Source organism: Zalophus californianus, chromosome 7, assembly GCF_009762305.2.
Source record: "Zalophus californianus isolate mZalCal1 chromosome 7, mZalCal1.pri.v2, whole genome shotgun sequence".
In the NCBI taxonomy this organism is placed as follows: domain Eukaryota; kingdom Metazoa; phylum Chordata; class Mammalia; order Carnivora; family Otariidae; genus Zalophus; species Zalophus californianus.
Window position 1 is genome coordinate 44,343,419 of NC_045601.1, and position 21,002 is coordinate 44,364,420.

At 41.4% G+C, this 21,002-nt stretch overlaps 1 protein-coding gene across 1 annotated transcript in view; it reads right to left on the bottom strand.

Annotated features, from left to right (window-relative positions):
• The window catches only part of SLC35F1 (solute carrier family 35 member F1), a 388,048-nt gene that overhangs the window by 39,293 nt on the left and 327,753 nt on the right, over positions 1 to 21,002 (bottom strand). Inside the window, 2 exon segments of the mRNA XM_035728712.1 lie at positions 263 to 419; positions 5,362 to 5,521. Coding sequence (XP_035584605.1) covers positions 263 to 419; positions 5,362 to 5,521 — 317 coding nt within the window.

The following is a 21,002-nucleotide window of genomic DNA, read 5'->3' on the forward strand; positions in this document are numbered from 1 at the left end:
AATCAATGTACTTCTACTGTTTTCTTGTAAATTGTGTTCAAAGTCAACTAGGTGGTTTTCTAATCATTGATAATAAACTTCTTTAGTTTTGAAGAAATTTACTAAGAAAAATATTGAGTTTTCAGGTTTCATGGAGGAGGTTAGTGAAAGGTTTCCAGCCTTGATTTTTATAAAATAAAAAGACCCACTGTACCTTAATGAAAATAATTAGAATAAGCCCCAAGAGTCTCTCCTGTCTGAATTTCTTATTATTTTTACTCACAATTGAATTCCACTGAAAAAAGCCCCGAAGAGTCCAATCATCCCCAGAAATTCCACTCGACTCAGGGTTCGGATGATGTATTCTTCCCAGACGTTGGAGATACCGTATAACGTGGCTCCTCCTAAGACCAGAAGGTCCCCTACCAGCTTATTTTCCCCTAGGAACCAAAAACACAAATGCAGCTTCATTAAAATTTTCTTAATGAGAATCTGGCACCAGCAAATTGACCTTCCTTTGTCTATTCTATTCTGATGTTTTTACAGAAGTCCAGTAATTTGCCAACCGGAGATCCAGTCAAGTGTGTTTATCTGCACTCCGGATATGTTCTGGTATAAAAAGGCTGCCTGTGTCTGCCCAACTAGAAGTCTTCCTTTACCCAAGAAAGGGACCAGTTGCTTCTAGGCTGCATCATCTCTACAAAGCCCCGTGTCTTCTGTCTATATACATGTCTAGGAATATACGCTAATCCATGTCTGCTGTGGGGTGCTTTCCAACAGTTTAGGGAGCATGGTGTCGAACAAACAGAATCAGTCTGAATTTCCACCCTCTGCTCTGCAAGGAGAGAAGCTATAACAGAAGCAGTCGAGACTCTTTATCTTGACTATGGGCAAAATGTGTCCTTGCTTAGAAAATGAGAGTGAAAGGGATTATGGGTTGAAACTTTCAACTCCCCTAAAGTAAGTAATGTAAGAGTGAAAATATAGGCAATTCACTATTACATTAATATTTCCTTTTATTTTCTTAAAAATATCTATTTGTTTTAAAATCAGTTTTGGCTGGTTTGGGTTTGTCCAATTTTTAATAAGTGCTGCACCCAGCTATTTCCTATAATTAGGCAAATTCCACTCTAGGAAGTGTGAAGCCAGGGAGGGAGAGTGGAAGTTAGCAGGCCATGCGGGCTTGTACCCAAGTAGTCTCCCACTCTGTCCTGTACAGCTCAGCACATGGGAGCATGGCAGGCATGCAGCTCTGGGGCACAGGAGAAGCCAAATGGGAAGGGTGCTCTCTCCAGCACGATTGTAGGACAGGGGCTCACACCTTAGAGTGGACTTGGATTCCCACATTGGCTGGAACAATCTAAAACCATAGAACCAGATTCTCAGCTTTCATTTGGGAGCACTGAGCTTTCTCTGGGCAATGATTTCACATAAAAGAATCTGGGCTGGGCTTGGGGAAAGACCTCTCATTCATGCCTCTGTGGTCACCTTGGGAGAGTCTATATTTACAGGTGCCCCCTGAACAATGCAGGGGTTAAGGGTGCTGACCCCCATATGGCCAAAAATCTGCATATAAATTTTGACTCCCCAAAGACTTAACTACTAATAGCCTACTGCTGACCAGAAGTCTTACCAATAATATAACCAATTAACACATATTTTGTATGTCATATGTATTATATACCATATTCTTACAATAAAGCAAGCTAGAGAAAAGAAAATGTTAAGAAAATCAAGAGGATGAGAAAATACATTTACAGTACTGTACTGTATTTATTGAAAAAAAAAATCCACGGATAAGTGGGCCTGTGCATTCCAAAAGCATGCTGTTCAAGGGTCGACTGTACTCTAAAGGTGTCACTTTTCCTAAGGCAAATTCCCACACCTGGTAAGGATCAGAAAGAGGAGAAGAGACCCTGAAAGGCAGGAGAGCTTGCTGGAGTAAGCCTCCTGGGAAAACCCCTACTTACCACTAGATCGAGAAATAAATGATGAATTATACTATTCTGGAGTGTTGAAAGACTATTCATATAATTTATGAAAATGAACCCATCCCACTGAATATTTTTGAGCTTTAAATGTAACCAACTGCCTTGTTTTCCTGAGACTCTCTCAGTTTTAGCACCAAATTCCCTCATGTGAGGAAACCCCTTCATACTGAGCAATCTGGGACAGTCTTTTCTCCTAATTTACTGCAACAGAACAGCTGTACATGCCTTATAAGGGTCACAATTACAGAAAAATAAGTATCAAGTGGTGTAGTAGAAAGAATACTGGCTAGATTCACATTTAGGCCACACCACTTAGTACTGGTGTGTCCTTGCATACGCTTCTGCTCTCCCTTAGCCTTGATTTTTTCAGCTGCAAAAGTGAGAATGAGAAAACTTTCTTTGCATAGTTAGGAGGATTAAATGAGATAATGCACGGGAAAGTGCCTGGCATCAAAAAAAAAAAAAAAAAATGGCCACTCTTTTTTTTTTTTTTGATTGTGTTTAATTAAAATGTTCCTCCTTGAAAATGTTTTCTCTTCCTTGAAATAACTATAACATTATGTCTAACAATAAGAAAAAATGTTGTTATAGGTATCTAACATCTTTAATAAATGAACTGTAAGGTGCAATAAATGTATTATAGTAGAAAAACGATATTGTGGAGAGCAAGAAATAGATTTTATAATAAGGAGCTGTTTTAATTGAGTTTTATCTTAGTCTTAGGGCTTTCTACCCTTCCCCTCCCACTTTGTGCAGCACACTCCACAGGCTCTGAGACAGAACCTCCTGGGCCACGGACTGCGGATGATTTCTCTCCACTTCTGTCTGCGGTGGGCAAAGCTACTGGCAAAGTTTCATCGGAAGCACAACTCCTGATACGGACATTTCGTATCTGGAGAGCCTACTGCCATCTGTGATGTTTCCTTTAGCAAGGTTTAAATCAAAATGAGGAAGAAACATTCTAGCAAGAATTAGAGCAATTACTTTAATTATAATGAAGTTAGAGTAACTTTGAACAGACCATTATCATTGTGCTTGAGGAAAGAATTTTCAAAATCCCAAGCTAAGGTGAACCGTGGATTAAGCAATATAAAAAGGATCAAGTCAGACAGTCTCTTTTCCTGTGAAAAGCTCTTGATTGGGTGATGACAATTTATATTGAGTTGAATGCCTGACTGAAGTTCTGGTGAATGACTGAAGTGTTTTAGAAAAGTTCTGTCCCTGGCTAAGTAATAACATTGAACCAATTCTACCAGAAAGGCGAAAACAAATGGAGTATTTTGCATAATGATGCATGCCAGTTTTAAGATTATATTGTCCTTAAAACCAGAGTGTTTTTTTTTCTTTTTTCAAAACATTTTATATGACAGTTTAAATTGCTGCGTAATTTATCTTGCTTAATTTATTTTGTAAAATAAGCCCTTGCATCCTATATCTGGCTGCCTTTAGAACATCAGACCATGTCCTTGGGAACCATTACTCTCCCACGGAAGGTACTCCATGATGATAAATTTTAACTGTTAACACGAAGACTTCATATGTCACAAAAAGGATGGTGCTGTGAGTCTTAAACAGATAAAATCCACTCTAGTATGCTTGAGCTTCTCTGCATTGTTTTTAAAAAATTACTACTTTTGGAAAACCCTCAAATGGACTTACTTTCTTTTCTTTAATAGTACTACTCCTCTCCTAATACTGCATTTGAAATCAAGAAAACATTTTTTTCCCCCAGAAGTAGTGAATACAGTCTAGTGAAATCAATTCAATTCAGTTTAACATTCTGGGCTTAAACATTCAGATTAGCAGGGCAGTTGTCTTCCTTGACTAGGAAATGCAAGGTGACGGCTGGTGGTGAATGGCTAAGGCTCAGCAAAGCAGAGTTTTCATAAAGAAGGGCACATGCGTCTGCTTAGTCTATGTTCACATCCTTCAAGTAAAGCTGAGAAAGTGTAATTAAATTATGACTTTAGAACCACTAGCCACATTGTATCAGACAAAAAGCTATCTGATTGGTCCAAAGAGATTATCCATATCAGGATCACTATGGGTATACAGTGTAAAACTGGCCCTTTCATATGGCATCTATTGATATCTCACGGAACCAGTGTTTCATAGAAGAGAATTTGGGAGAAGCTGGAGTGTGTATTTTTAGTCTATCTGCTGAGGTAGGATTGATTATGTTGTGTACGCAGTGGGTTTGTGAGGGCCGAGGCTGTCTCTCTTTTGCTCCGTGTTGTATCTTTAGCTCCCAGAGATGTGGGAGAGGGAAGGAAAACCTCCCCAGAGTTCAAGAGCCTTGGGTTCTCTTCTAGACCCTGCTCTTGTAGCTCTGGGACCTTGGGAACTCACTTGGCTTCCCTGTATCCTAGTGTTCTCGTGGGTCACATGTAAAGTTGCTGAACAAGGTCTGTTTCAGATACAATGTTCTACGATGCAACTTAAAAAGATAAATTGTATTTATTTCAGGTACTTCATACAACTTAGTCTCATTATGACAAATGTCCCAATTTTGACTATCATCTAATTTCCTAGAAGGAAGATCAAGTCCAAGAACTATAGAAATGGGAATATTTTCTATCCCATTCTTTATATTAAAAAAGGAGGTCATTGTTTTCTGTTCTCCAAAATCTTATGTAGCATAAGAATTTTTGTACATTTTAAAGAACAGCAAGGCTTAAAAAAGGATCCTCTGGAAACCATCCTGAGTCAGGGATGCCCATCAGCTTCATAGCAATTTGATGAGTAAATCTTGCAGATCTACAAGCTGTGAATGATAACCACAAATCCTTCCCACAAAAAAAAAATAAACAAACAAACAAACAAACAAAAAACCCATGCACAAGGAGACTAAACTTAGCTTCCCCCCCACCCCCATAAAAATATTAAGTATTCCCAATCTGGTCTTCAAACTTCAAATATCCACCCTTAGCTTATATACCAACCTCCACCCAGTGGTCTGAAAGCTCAGTCTTTCTGACTTGAGAAAGAAAGAGTTGGAGGGGGAGGGTGGGGTGTGCGGAAGGCCCTTGCGGTTTAGGAGAGGACCACTGACTGACACCATGTCTAACCAGCTGGTTTGGGCCAGGCAGCAATGGCCTCCAAAATATCCTCTGAATGGGTCCTGACCCCCAGTTTTAAACACCATCCGAATGTTTCTGAATACATGTAGATAGGGCAGAAAATTTGCATTTTGCCTCCTTCATTCACTCAAGAAACATGGATTGAGCACCTCCCATGTGCCACTGTTCAAGGTGTTGAGGAACAAACATGAGTAAGACACAGACACTGGGAAGACCAGGTTCCTTGTTTCTACCCCACCATGAACATGTCCGGGTCTTGCTTTGGCCTCACGCATACAGGCACATAATGTGGTGAACACCTAGGGACTCACCTGCTCCCTGATGTCTTCCCACAAGGACATCCGCTCCTGCCATGCAGCCCATTCCCAGGATACAGACCACGATGCCGAGGAAATGCACAGCTTTGTACCGGATCAGCAGGAAGAACCAGGAGAGCAAAATCACCACCGGGATCACAAAGCAGTCCAAGAGCTATAGGGAAGGAGGGAGGTAAGCAACAACAGGAGGTTCAGGGGGGAAGCTTCCCATGTAATAAACAAACAAACAAACAAACAAACAAACAAAAAAACAGCCCTAGAGAGAAGGTATTTCCCTTGAACCTGAGTGTCTGTGTAGACCCAGAACTGATTCAGTCAAACAGACTGAAACAAGCACAAACTAACTTTACTTAAACATCTTCCAAGCTTTTTTTTTTTTTTTTAAATTTTTTATTGTTATGTTAATCACCATATATTACATCATTAGTTTTTGGTGCAGTGTTCCATGATTCATTGTTTGTTCATAACACCCAGTGCTCCATGCAGAACGTGCCCTCCTCAATACCCATCACCAGGCTAACCCATCCCCCCACCCCCCTCCCCTCTAGAACCCTCAGTTTGTTTTTCAGAGTCCATCATCTCTCATGGTTCGTTTCCCCCTCTGACATACTCCCCTTTTCTTCCTCTCCTGTTATCTTCTTTTTCTTTTTTCTGAAAATATGTTGCGTTATTTGTTTCAGAAGTACAGATCTGTGATTCAACAGTCTTGCACAATTCACAGCGCTCACCGTAGCACATACCCTCCCCAATGTCTATCACCCAGCCACCCCATCCCTCCCACCCCCAACCACTCCAGTAACACTCAGTTTCTTTCCTGAGATTAAGAATTCCTCATATCAGTGAGGTCATGTGATACATGTCTTTCTCTGATTGACTTATTTCACTCAGCATAACACCCTCCAGTTCCATCCACGTCGTTGCAAATGGCAAGATCTCATTCCTTTTGATGGCTGCATAATATTCCATTGTGTATATATACCACATCTTCTTTATCCATTCATCTGTCGATGGACATCTTGGCTCTTTCCACAGTTTGGCTATGGTGGACATTGCTGCTATAAACATTGGGGTACACGTACCCCTTCGGGTCCCTACATTTGTATCTTTGTGGTAAATACCCAGTAGTGCAATTGCTGGATCGAACGGTAGCTCTAATTTCAACTGTTTGAGGAACCTCCATACTGTTTTCCAGAGGGGTTGCACCAGCTTGCATTCCCACCAACAGTGTAGGAGGGTTCCAAGCTTTGAGGGAAAGGGCAAAAGGCCAATGGATGAGACAGGCTGGTGGTGAAGGGTCTCCTGCCCTGACTGCTTTGGGGCAGCTCCCCCTCCCATCTTTCTCAGTGCCCAGACTCCCCCAGAACACCTCCCATGAGGGGAGAATACGCTGAGCCATTTTAGATGGTTCCTCTATTTTAGGAGTAAATCTGGGGATGGGAGGTGAGGAGGCAGAGGTCTTACCACGTTTTATCAATTATAATTTAGACAAAAGTTGAACTTAATTTCTCCCAGATAACTGTCCCCTTACTACTTGTAAATATATTTGCTCTAAATATAAATACAAATATGACTCTCAAGTTTACAATACTTTAAAAATTACTGTTGTAATAGAGAGTAAAGAGAGAGAGAGGGAAGAAAAAAGGGTACAGAAAAAAAAAAACACCTTTGATTTCACTTCTTACATATTTTATGCTAATCCTGAGATTACATTTGACATGGAAGCCCCAGGAGTTGGTAGAGAGTTGCCCCAATCAAGTAGCAAGTCAACGTGGTGAAATGAGGGGACTCTTGTGCCTGGAGTCGGAAGATTTGAATTTGAGCACCAGATCCTTACCTAACAGCAGTGTGCCCTTAAGCAAATCGCTAACTCAGGAAGCCTCAATTTCCTGCTAGTATAATGAAGATAATAACTCACTGACTTCCTCCAAAGTTCACTGAGAAGCTTAGACATAATAGATGAGAAAACATTTTCTAAATCACAAGGGTCTCAATGCTGGTCTGTTAACTCCGTGTGAGGCAGGCTCTCCACTAGACAAACTATGTCCCACAGGATGTCAAACTCCGTGTACTGAATGAGGAACTGGTGCTCCTGTCCCATTGCCCGGTACCACGCCTCTGCTAGAATCCTAAACAAGTGACCTCACCACCCAGAAGTCAAGGGCAGGGCAGTGATCCCTGTACTGCCCCACTCCTACTGCCTATGTCGTGTCGGTCACCAAGTTCTGACAATTCCATCTTCTAAACATCTTAAATCCATTCATGACACCCTCTCCCGTTTTTGCCACCTGGACGAAACTGGCATCCTATCCTACCTAGAATAAGCCTTTCCTTCCTGCCTTAGGGTCTTCAATCTGGAATGCCCCACCTGAACTCCTGAACTCCTGCCTCCTTTTCCTTCAGGACTGCGCTTAGGGATTTTTCAGTTCAACCCATTAAAGACTTCTCAAGGGAGCCTCTTGGGTTCCCAGGCTAAGTCAGGTCCATCGATGCTTTCCTCGTGTCCTGTGTCCCTTATAGTGTTAACTGCAACAATATGTAATGAGTACAGAATGACTGGCACGAGGTCTGACATCCCCATGTGTCCAGAGGTCTATGAGAGCAGGACTCCATTCTCAGTACCCACACCCTGCTGTGTTCATGAGAAGCATCCCAATGATAGTGACTGAATAAGTACATACAGGATTTTTAATGATCAGTAACATCTAAGATTCATTAAAGGATGAAAAATGTTTGTATATTTGCAAAGCATGCCTGACCGTCAGCCTGACTCTGGGCACCGTAAACAGCACTCAGAAATCCCCTCTATCCCAAAAGTTTTTTTCGATCCGGCAGACTCTCACTCTTCTCTGTGCCTTGGTCTCCTTTGCAACACGAGCAATCAGAATTGTAAGCTTTCCCCGCAGGGTGCTGTGAGGAAGGGCCATGTGAATGCTGAGTAACGGCGTGATGGCTGGGGTCTGAGTCCAGAGGTCTCAGCACCCCCAGAGGGACCATGCATCAGGGTGGCGGCTGCTAGGATTGCAGGATAGCCCAGGGTTGCTCACTGCACAGTTAATTAGCAAGTTAATGATCCTACTTGATATGGTAAAACGCTCCAAGGCAGTTAGTACAACTGGCTTCAAATGCCATTTAAGTATACTAGGAAATTTGAGTTTGCCAGTGAAAATTATTCACTGGACAAAAAACAGTTGGTGTTTTGTTTGAAAAATTAGAAATGATTGAATCAACAGTTGAAATATTTAGCTACATGCCCCACGATTTGGATTTCATTGTCCAACTGGAAGCCTTTGGTCAGTGGAGCTGAAGGCTTCCATTCCTGAATTATTAAAGGCAAACCAGGCCAACATTCAAACTTTGGGGAGGACTGAGGGAGCCTTTTTGGTTCTCAATGTCATTAGAAACCCCAAAGCAGCGGATAAGTCCTGGGATCTATTCCTTTAATGGGTTGAACTGAAAAATCCTTACTTGTACATGTCACGTGGCCCTATGGATGGGGAAGACCTTTAAAAGGAAGGGGAAAAGATAAAGAAGGATACAATTCGAGCCAGGGTTTCTGGAATATTCAGCTAGGGAAGCTTGGTGCCCAGCATACAGTAGGGGCTCAATAATGGGTGGTTGAATGAATTAATGAATGGACAGATACTTGACTTGGTATCATGACTGTAAGAAGGGACATTCGGGCTATTTCAGGCTGCTGGGGGCATTTTGGATGGGACAGTGTATTATGCAGGATTGCCCCATGCTCTCTGCAGGGCATTTAGCATCGCTGGGCTATGGCCGCTAAAAAGAAAAAAATGCTCATATACATTTACAACTGTCCCTCAGTTCAGAATCAGCTAGAATCCCCTCACTGCCTTTCTTTAAAAGCTGGGGACTCAGAAGTTTCAAGAGATGGAGTGATACACTTAAGGTCACTCAAACTGTTGGTATCAGTGGGAATTCTGTCATGGTTTTTTGGTTGTTTTTTTTAAACATTTTAATGCAGGTCAATGACAGGTATTGCCCCAGGTAGAGGTCTCATCACTGCATCTGTAACTACAGAAGAAAATAAACATTTGGCAATGTCTGTTAGTACACAGGCTATTACTTTTTAGTGGTTTTTTGGCTCCAGCCTTTTCCCTGTGGTCATATAGCATGAAACATACTGACAAAATAATTTTCCAATACTTTTCTGGTGGCTTAACTCCTTAGCAAAGTGGTTGCTGGAGTAATAGAAGAGAGAAGTGTGATAACAGATGCCCACAATTGGGACTGTTAAAAAAAGACAAAGAACAAAAACCCTTTTGATTCAGTCATTAATAATATTTAGTAGATTTACCTTTCTTTTTTATTTTTAAGATTTTATTTATTTGACAGAGAGATAGAGAGAGAGCACAAGTAGGCAGAGAAGCAGGCAGAGGGAGAGGGAGAAGCAGGCTCCCCGCCGAGCAGGGAGCCCGATGCAGGACTCGATCCCAGGACCCTGGGATCACGACCTGAGCCGAAGGCAGCCGCTTAACCGACTGAGCCACCCAGGCGCCCAGTAGATTTACCTTTCTTTGCATATATCTCTATATCCAAAAAGAAATGATATAATATCAACACCAAAAAATAAATAAATGAATACTATTTCATAATTATCTTTTTTCCCTTTTCTGTTTATTTTTTAAAGGTTTTTATTTAAATTCCAGTTAGTTAACATACTGTGTAATATCAGTTTCAGGTTGACAATATAGTGGTTCCACACTTGCAGACAACATCCTGAGCTCATCACAGCAAGTGCACTCCTTAATCCACATCACACACTTAACCCATCTCCCCACCAACCTTCCCTCTGGAAACCATTAGTTTGTTCTCTATAAGTTAAGAGTCGGTTTCTTGGTTTGCCTCTTTCTCTCTTTTATCCCTTTGCTCATTTGTTTCATTTCTTAAATTCCACATGAGTGAAATCATATGGTATTTGTCTTTCTCTGACCTATTTCGCTTAGCATTATACTCTCTAGCTCCACCCACGTCATTGCAAATGGCAAGATTTCATCCCTCTTACGCTCTGAAAAATCTCAAAAAACATTAAGAATACTGCGGGGAAAAAAGTGTTCATTACAACCTTAGTTTTACATCTTTTTTAGCCTAAAGATTTAAACTGATTCTTCCACATCATTTGTCTTTAGATGCTACCTGCCCTCTAGAGAGGTCTACGATCCTAAGTTGTCTGATTCTATTGATGGAGGCACTGAGGTGTATGGTGCTCAGTGGTTGGGGCACATTCTCTGAAGCAGTGGTGATAGCTCCGGGATTATTATATAAACATGATATCTTTAAATAACATTTACAGTAGGTTGTAAGTGTTATTTACAGTTTGTATTTATATATAGTTTGTATTTATTTACTATAAATTTACAGTTTGCAAAACACATTATTTTTACTTTATCTCCAAAAACAGCACTTGAAAGGAGTTATGATTATACCCATTTTATGGGTAAGGAAACTGAGCCTCCAATAATAAAGCAAGTCAGTGCTAGAGTTGGGGCTCAAATACTAGTGTCTGGACTCCTAGACTTCACCGAGTTCAAGTGCAGCTTCTAAAAGTTATTCAATAATAACTTAAAAAGTCTCTGTTGACATTGCTTTTAGGACAACAGAAGTCAACATTAAATAATATTATATATATTTTTAAAGTACACATTGGAGGATCACAGCATCATTTAACTTTTTCTCCTCTCTCCCTCCCTGTCTTTTCAGCTTCAGCCAATCTCTTACCACTAGATCTTTCCCTGCAGTCTTCAATCACACTTAGTTGTGCTCTCTCCTACACACACACACACACACACACACACACACACACACACACACACACACACCCCAAACCCCCCTCTTCTTGTCAATACCCACTCAAGCTTCTCTCTTCCTTTCTATGCTAACTCCATTTGCCAACACTCCCCAGACCACCTCTGTCTGGATTCAGACACACTCAATCTGGTTTTCATGCTCACTTGTAAGTCCCTTCCCTCCCCTAACATGGTCACTCCTCTCTCACTGTATTTTCCTACACCATCTCACCTGGAACCTGGGACTTAGTAGATGCCCAGTAAATGCTTGCTGAATAAAAAAAATGAACTTTTTCTGGCCTTACTCTGTCTCTAATTCTGCTGCTCCCATGACTTTCTCGCTTGCCATTCCACTGATTTTATTTAACTTATTTCTTGTACAAAACATGAATTTTATCCCTTCAACTTTACTTGATGTGTGTCTATGTCTTTATCCATGTGTATATTTAGTTGATTTGTGTCTATGTCTCTACAGTGTCTTTGTGAATAAACTTAAGTGGCAGAACTCAGAGCCACTACATAACTTGATTAGTTGAGGCCAATTACACTTGGATGATTATGATGATACATTTCTGACTTCCACAGAATTTCATTGTACAATCACCAGCATGTTAATATAAGGTTGTGATGGTTAAATGTAATTGTGTTACATGACTCTCAAAATTAGTGCAAAATGATTAAATAAGGAAAATAACATATATCCTGTCCCCATGACATATCTCATAACCATGCAAAGTGCAACAACCTCACTTGTGGTATGATATACCATAGTAACTGCCAATCAATACCACACTTACCATTGGATTACTGCAACCTCTCACTCTCTCTGTCTTTCTAGTTCTATTTCACCTTCATGCAGTTGGTACTGCCAATAAAACATCTATACCAGAGGCCTCCTTCGGTGCCGGTTGATGAAGAAATTCAATTCTATTAAACTGAATCCAGAAAAATGTGTTTAATGCATAATGGTCCAATATCCCCTATATTTGTTCTTGGATTTGGGGTAATATTAAAGTAAGCCTTTTGGGCCAAATCCATATCTTCCTCCAAACTCTTATACAACTTCAAATGAAATTTTGAATTTAGATATCTGCATTTATTATAGTTGTTAGATCAGTTGGAGATAAATTATACTTTTCAAAAAGGGCACGGTGACATTGATTTCAGATAGGTACGGTAGAGTATTTTTGTTTGTTTTTTAAAGATTTATTTATTTAGAGAGAGAGAGAGAGAGAATGGTGCCTGTGAGTTGGGGGAGGGGGAGAGGGAGAGAGAATCCTCAAGCTGACTTCCCGCTGACCACAGAGCCCGACATGGGACTCAGTCCCACGACTGTGAGATCATGACCTGAGCTGAAATCAAGAGTTGGCCCAAACGACTGAGCCACCCAGGTGCCCCTAGTATTTTTGTTTGTTTTAATCAAAACAGAAAATGTAGACAGTCACATAGCACTTAAAGTAAATGGTACATTTTAGGCTTTTGTTGAATTTTTTCTTTGAGTTAGTTCTACAGTTTCACCAAATTAATCCAAAGTATAAACAAAATTCATTGTATTTTAAAAAAGAATGAGTAGCTTTGTCTGGAGGTGCAGCAAAAGACCAGTAGGCTACTTCTTTCCATAAGAAGTGATTTCTTCTAAAAGAGCAAATTTGTGACTTAGATTTTATCCCTTTCAAAGAGTTACTGTAATTTATGAAAAGGAACAAATACCAGAGCATCGGGTAAGAGTCATAAAGTTAGCCTGTCATGCTATTTTTATGTTTTCTGACTTGTGTGCGTACAAGCTTTGTAACATGATGAAGATGACAAAGCAGAATAGGTAACCTGGATGGGAGAACTGCTCTGCAAACCAAAAACAGGCATTTCAGGAAATCTCCCTAGCATTTCCATTTTGTTCTTACAGACTTAAAGACTCAACATGGCTTGTCCTTTAGCTCCAGCTTATGCGCCTTAAATATCTTCAGAAAAACTGAGTCACTCTGATAAAATGTCTATGTTTAGAGGCTGTCTTTTGTGGCTAACAAGCTACCTGTACTGTTTTCTTTAATGTTGCGTATTTGTGGTTCCCATCGCTTACTTCTGCTCTCTTCCAGATTCTATCCCGCAGAAAATAAGAGCTTGACCCATTTGGATTGGCTATTTTTGTAGGTCAAATTTGTTGAATATTGACAATTCCACTTGGTCACCTAAAAGACCCACAGAACCAAATGGAGATCAGATGCCAACTGTATTAACATTAGATCTGGTTTGCTGAAGACAGTGTTGCCTCTTATTTCCCACTTCAGTTTTAACTTAGCCTAATCTTTCTTAGGCAGATATACTGAGGAAAACAGCCATCAAGCTGAGGCCTCTGTTTCAGGGGTCCTTCGAGCAAGGGACAGTCCTTATCAATCCACAAAGCAGGCAGAAATGAAACATGGATGGCAGTTTTTTCCTCCTTTTTCTTTCCTATTAAGACATAACAATCCCACCAAGTGGTAAAGTTCCCTATTGGATATTGAATTCGCTATTTCCTCCTTGGGGTGAAGTAAGAAGGAATGGAGAAAAAGGAGAGTTTTCTTCCATTCTCTCAGTGTTTGGAAGGGAATGGACGTCCCCCTGAGCCTGGGTGGTATCATGAGGAAAACAGGAGTTCCTCCATCTTCCTTCTATACCATGTTTGGTTTGGCTAACAGTTATGTTCACATAAATGTTCATTCCTTGATCAAAGATCTACATATCATATTATCAGTCATAAAAATCTCTGGAAGGAAAAAATCAGGATCTGTAAGCATAAAACGTTAACAACGGTCATTTTTGGATAAGGTAACTGAACCCTCACAATCGCACTGCCCAAATTCTCTGTGGTTTCCAAATTTCTTCTCTTGAGTATATACTGCTTTCAAAATATATACAACAACACATGTTATGAGCGTATAAAAAACCTACAAGAGTCAGATCAGTCTTTCTCAAGGGAAGCAGATGGTTTGTAAAAAAATTAAAACAAAACACAAAACCCGCTACCCAACGGCTCCCATTCCAGTAGAGCATAATGAGGAGGTGATCTCATCCCTCTTTCTAATTGTCTGCCAAAAAGAGACTCCTCCGCCAGCCTCTGGCTCCTCATTAGCGCTCCCCTCCGGCTATTCATAGGGAAAAAGCTCCCCTCACGTGGCCCAGCTGTCAGAGGCTGAACCTGAGGCAGATAGTAGGTGATTCCAGGAAAGAGAACATTTCCCTACTTTGCCTTCCTCTGCTTTTAATTGGCAATTCTCCTGTGTTTCTAAAAGTGATATATATTATAAATTCATCTCCAGTGAGTAAAACTGAAGCATTAACAGGGAAGGATCTTAAAAAAGGACAATTTTCAGTATCACAGACACAACAAAAGTCCTTTTTCGGCAGACAGTCCAGCTGAAGAGAGTGGAATATAATTTGGAAAATGCACATTCACACATGTAATCAAGAACCACTTCAATTCAGTGGCCTGGACACGTACCCATCCCAGAGGCATTTGAAAAATCCAACTGGGAAAATCTTTCATCAGGAACAGACTTTTCTGGTAGACACCCCCCTTCCCTCCACCTCTCGGATTTATTCCTCTCAGAGTTACTCTATTCATAACAGATCCACCCCCACCAACCCTATGCCTTAGGACTTAATGTTTAGGTTTTATTGTCTTAAAAGATTCATATTGGATGAAGCCATGTTTCCATCATGTTGCCCAGGAGAGCCAAACTAATAAAATGTGTCATTGTGCTGCTTATATGACAGCCATTTTCCAGGAAATGTCCTATTTCCGAGACTTAGAAAAAGATTTTCACCAAACTACTTTTCTTGTCACTGCTAAGGATTTAAACGTGTGACTTTTCTATGTCCCCTCGTGCCAGTCCATCAGAACTTCCTAGCTGTTAAAATACATTCACTTTGCTTCTTTGACTTCAACTCTCAAAGACAGAAAGAAAGAAAGGGGGGAAAAAAAGACACTACCCTGCACTGAAAATCTGGGACAAGAACCTAGAAATCTAGGTGACCGCTGGAAGACAGACAATTAGGAGACATGCACTCTCTAGCTCTGCTGTAGGGAAATCTGCTTTAGGTGAGAGCAGAGCTGTCCCAGAGGACAAATTCTTTCTGGCTGAGCATCACTGGACCTTTAATCAGGTTTAAGAACAAGCTCTGATTATCAGTAAACTGGATTTTAGAAGTAGAAAGCAAGTTCACATTTACTGAATGTCTACCATATAACAGGCAGAATGCTGTTAGGTTATTTTTCCCATTTTACAGATGCTAAATCAGAGTACTGAAGATAATAGGCGACTTACTTTAAGTCACACAGTAGTAAGTGTCAGAGCCAAGATGATCCCAGGTCTGCCACTCTTCTTGTACAAAGTGAGTGTAAGCAGTCAAGGTCCAGGTGGGGTAGAAACTGTACCGGATCCAGTTATAACAACACCGGTCTAGGCTGGGTCAGCCTCGACTCAGTCTAGCAGGCTCAGGTGCTCTGGCTTACACTTAGAGCACTCTGGGAGAGTGGGCAGACTCTGAAGGTATTGAAAAATTAATCACTGGCCGTCTGCATTTTTTATATTAAATAAGGGGCAGGTTATAAGCGAAAGTGTATGAGAATTAGAATCGTGTCACTGGAATGGAAGCTCCTACTTTCTAGTCATCGCAGCATAATCTATGGAGCTATTTTGCTGAAAACATCCATTCATCAACATCCACTCTGTGATGTGATACCTCTTCCCAGGAAGACAATCACAAACCTGGCTATGATTTTTTTTTTCTTTCTTACATACCCAGCATTTTCACCGAAGGAAAAAAAAAGGAATTTGAAGAGTTTGGTTTTAGCGATGGGTCTTTGATACTGTGTGGCTACCTTGAGTGTTTTTGGAGAAGTGGTAGCCTTAAGTCAGCCAAGCACTACTAACTTGGATTTCTTATTTATAAAATTCATCGAACAGAAGAACATTAACAATAACATTGAAGAAAGCACACATTTCAAAGCACATATTGAAGGAAATGACAGTTTTCTGATGAAATACTAATTCTACATTAATTTTGCATTACTTTTGATTCCTCCCAGCATTAAAACAGCATGCAGGAACAATTTCAAGAGCTACAGGAGAACATATTGTACTTTTTGGGCTCTATTTCTAGGTTTAACTCGACTATTCCGGGTTTTATTAAAAAAAGGCAAAATTGGATTTTCATTGCCTTATACGCATCCCTTATTTATTTATTCAACTGGTGTTTACTGAGTGCCCACTGCATGCTCAGCTTTGCTATGGACCCAGCAGATCTGGTGAATCAAGACATTCTACATCTTGGTCCAAGCGGACAGCTGCCAATGAACACACATCTCTTTCCTGAAGTTCACAGCCAGTGTTCCCCTAGAACTTGCCTGGCCCTGAAGCTGACCCTGTCCTCTGTTCTTTGGGACCCTCCTGTTCTGCTCCTCAAGGGACCTCGCTTCCAGCATCTATCCCACGTCCTTCTTGATCCCTTCCTCTCTGTTGGCTATTTTCCTTTGCCATATAGGCCCATGCTGCTTTTACCCTGGAGGCCCAAATGCTCTGTAGCTATTTATTTTTCCCTCTTCACAGCCAGCTTCCTGAAAGATTTATCTACAGCCACTGCCTCTCGTATCTTGGCCCCATTCATTCCTCAAGATACGGCGATACTGACACCTCTATTCTCCACGATCACCAAAGCTACGTGGTGCTGCTTCTGCGGCATTTGGCGTCACTCATCATTCTCCCACTGAACTCTCGGCTCTCCTGATTTATGTCTTTTTTCTTCCCTCCCGCCTCTCTGGCCCGTCCTTCTGTTTTTTTGGGGGGAGACTCACTTTGTTCTTTTTGTCCCTCAAAGTTGTCACATCTGAGGGCTCAGTCCTTGGCACTCTCATTTTCACATTCTACATATCCCTCTGGCTGTCACCCACCTCTTACTTCCTTTCCTGCCAAACTTCTTGAAAAGAGTTGCATTCAGCCATTGCTTCCATCCCTCTCAACTTCATTCAGCCACTCAGTGTAATCTGGGTTCTGTTTCCCAAGCACCATCAAAACTGATAAAAAATACACTCCCTGTTTTTGAACCCAGCAGAGACATTTTAGTCCTTACAGTACTCAGCGTAGCATCTGACACCCCTTCCAGCTGGTGCTCTTACCTGCCAGGCTCCTCACCCATCACTTCATCTCTCAAGCCTCCTTGTCAGACTCCTTTATGAGTGCCTACTTTAGGGGTTCCTGGATCCACTCTCCTTTCTCATATGCTTTGCTTTCAGGACTTTGCCAGCATGTTTGTTCTCGTCTCTCCACACTTACCCCGAATGATGTCACCTACTGTTCTGGCTTTAAAAGTCATCTCTCTGCTGATGACTTCCAAATCTACATCTCAAATCTGGACCCGTCTCTTAGACTCCAGAGCCTGCTGATCTGGTGTGGATGCACCAAAAATGCCCACAGCTTAGAATGGCGTAAACATAACTCGTATCTTTGTCTCCATACTGTTCTCCCCCCGCTGAATGGGGTCACTGGAGACTTAGTTGCTCAGGTCTGAACCCTGAACCCTGACATCCAAGGGGTCACTCTTTCCCTCCTGAAACACTTCCTTGACTTGCTTCCAGGGTTTATCACATTCTTCTGGTTCTCCTCTTTCCCTCCAGTCTCTGAATGTTGGTAGGTCCCAAGGCTCAGCTTTCAGTTTCCTTCTCTTCTCCATTTATATTCACCCCATTGGTAATGTAATCAGATCATAACTTTCAGCCCCATCTATTTGAAAATGATTCCAAATTAATATTATGAGCCCCCACCTCTCTCCTGAACCCCAGATACATTATCCCCAGCAACCTATAGCAAGCTCTGCCTGGATGTCTAACAGGAGGCTCAAGCCTAAGTGGCCAAAGCAGAATCTTGATTTTCTGCTCCACATCTGCTCTTCCCCCGTGTTCCTCATTTCACTGCATGGCACAACCCAGTGGCTGAGGCCAATAACCAAGGAATCATTCCTAACTCCTCTTTTTCTCTCCAACGTCCCCGATACAAATACTCAGAAAACCCTATTGGCTTTATCTTATACATGTATCCCACAAGCTCTAGCCACCTCTGTGGTTAGCACCTGGCTTCAAGTCACATCTTTTGGTTAGTGGCCTCCTAACTGTCTAGCCGTGACCACTTTTGCTTCTGTACAGTCAACTCTCCATGAGCAGCCACAGCCCCAGTGACCTAAAAATACCAGTTAGGTCACATCAACCCCCTGCTCTGCGCATTCTAATAATTTTCCTTAGAATAAATCCAAATGGCTTTCCTTGATCTTCTGTGATAGCCTTATAAAATAATATACACTAGCCTTATGTAATCTGGCCCCTACCTCCTTCTTCAGTGTCATCTCTTACTGCCAGTAACTTCACTCACTCTTTCTGTGTCTTGAACATGCCATGCTCAGAGTCTTCATTCATACTGTTCCCTTTGCTTAGAACTCTCTTCCCTGTATCTTTGCACATCTCACTCCCTCATGTTCTGGTGGGACAGAAAGAAATTAAAATTAAGTATAACTTGGAAAGGAAGCCTCATGAGGCCAAGAACATGATCTTCTTTATGCTATATGTCTAGAACTCATAGAAAGGTATATATAATATATGCTCAATAAATACTTGCTACACATATGCCTGAATAAAACATGAATTGATCCTTCTTCGCCCACACAACAAATAAGTCACCAAGTCCTGTCTTTTTAGCCACCTGTATTTCTCTAGAACCTCTTTACTTGCCCTATCCTGACTGCCTCTTCTTCACCAGGCCATGCAAATGAACTCTCTATATTGCAAATTTCATAATACCATTACTATTCTAGAAACTCTCAAGATAAAGACCAAGTCCCTTAACGTGGTTTATCAGTCCCTTTGTGATCTGTCACCAGCTTCCCCTTCGTTCTCTGACCATTCCTCTTTCAAACTCCATGCAGAAGCATTTTTAGTTTTTTAACATGTCATGGTCCTTCTCAACACATTTCTTTGCACTGGCTGTTCCTTCTGCCCGGAGTTCCCACGTCCATCTCTCTTACTACCCCTCACCTGGTCCACTTAGACTTATCTTTCAGAGCTCAGTTGAGACAACACTTCCTCCAAGAAGCCCTCCTTGGCTTCTTAAATCCAAATTAAGTGTCCCCTCAGGGTTTTCCCATTGATCTCAGTATTATCAAATTGTACTTATTACGCTAAAACACAATTATGTTCCTTGAAGAAAGGAATTTTTTCTCTCTTGCGCTCAGTTTTATTTTCTGAAGCTAGATGGTGCTTGGTACACACAAGGGCCCCTGAAATATTTTATTAATTCACTAAAAAATACTTGTGGAGGGTCTACTAGGTGCCCAGCACGATCCCAGGGAATAAGAAATCTAATTAATAACAAAAAATTCTGTACGTTTTTGGAGTTTGTAATCTTAGGTAGGAAGTGACAATCAAAATATATAGTATGCCAATGGTGATAAAAACTATGGAGAAAAATAAAGCCGGGGAGAGGGGAGGGAGTGCTGAATGGGGCAGGAGATTGTGATTTTAAACAGGGTGGTCAGGGAAGGACTCACTGAGAAGGTAGCTCCTGAGCGAGGTCCAGAGGTGCTTATCTCATTGTCTGGCAGATCATAGATGCTGAATGATGAAGAACTTCTGCTTCTGTGAACCGTCTGGGGGGATCTGCTGTCACTGAGGTAACTAGTACTGCCTAAAGCTGCTTACTGAGATGACTTTGGCCAAAGGAGTTGAAGGCGAGTGTTCTGTGCAGTTCCTACTTCCTGCCCTCATTCTCTGGCACAGATGGTGTCACAACTCCTAAAGTGACCACAGAGTCCCCAGTTGATGGCTCCAGAAAATGCTCAGCTACATCCCGTCTTTCTGTTCAAGGGATCTGGAATTGGAATTGGCTCCTGACCCAGAAGATATAAAGAAGAGGGAGGACGGGAAGAAGGACAAAAACAGTTCCTGCTATTTTCTCATAGGTTGGTGTTTTTATGAATTCTCATGGTCTGAGTCTTAAAAAGTCTTAGCAGCTTTTTAAAAAAGATTTTATTTATTTATTTATTTATTTATTTATTTATTTATTTATTTATTTATTTATTTATTTAGAGTGTGCTCGAGTAAGGCGAGGGGCAGAGGGGGAGGGAGAGAGAGAGAGGCAGACTCCCTGCTGAGTGTGGAGCCTGATGGAGGGCTCCATCTCTGGACTCCGAGATCATGATCTAAGCAGAAACCAAAAGCAGGATGCTCAACCAATTGAGCTCCCTATGTGCCCCTCCTTTTAAAAAAAGATTTTATTTATTTATTTGAGGGGGGAAGTCTTGGCAGCTTTAAGACTGTACCCTTCACTCTTGATGCACTTCAAAGACTTTTACAGATTTATGATTTATTAACAAACACCTCCTTTCAAAAGCATTGACAAAGTAAGCAGGCTAATGCACATTTTTTTCTTTTTTTTAGTGCAAGTACACCCTCCTGCTTTAAGCACTTATTTACACGTGAATTTTGTGTAGTGATTGAATCAAAATGAGCACTTCTGTAAAGGCAACCAGTCACAATGCAGGAGTGTTTTCCTGTATGTCTATCCATGGCAGACAGCACCAAAGTGGTCCTCCAAGGAGTCCATCTAGGTGGCATTGGGAGCACTGGCATCTTAGTGACCACAGAGAAGAAATAGGTCCTCGGCAGGATCCTTTTCTCAAAGAATGGAAACACCAGCACAGACAGGCAAGAGAAGATTTCCCTTGCAACCGTGTGTTTTGGGTTCCTTTTGGAGAAGACCTTCAAAAGGCCAGCACCTTCACATCTGCCTGGGGTGTGGGGGGGCA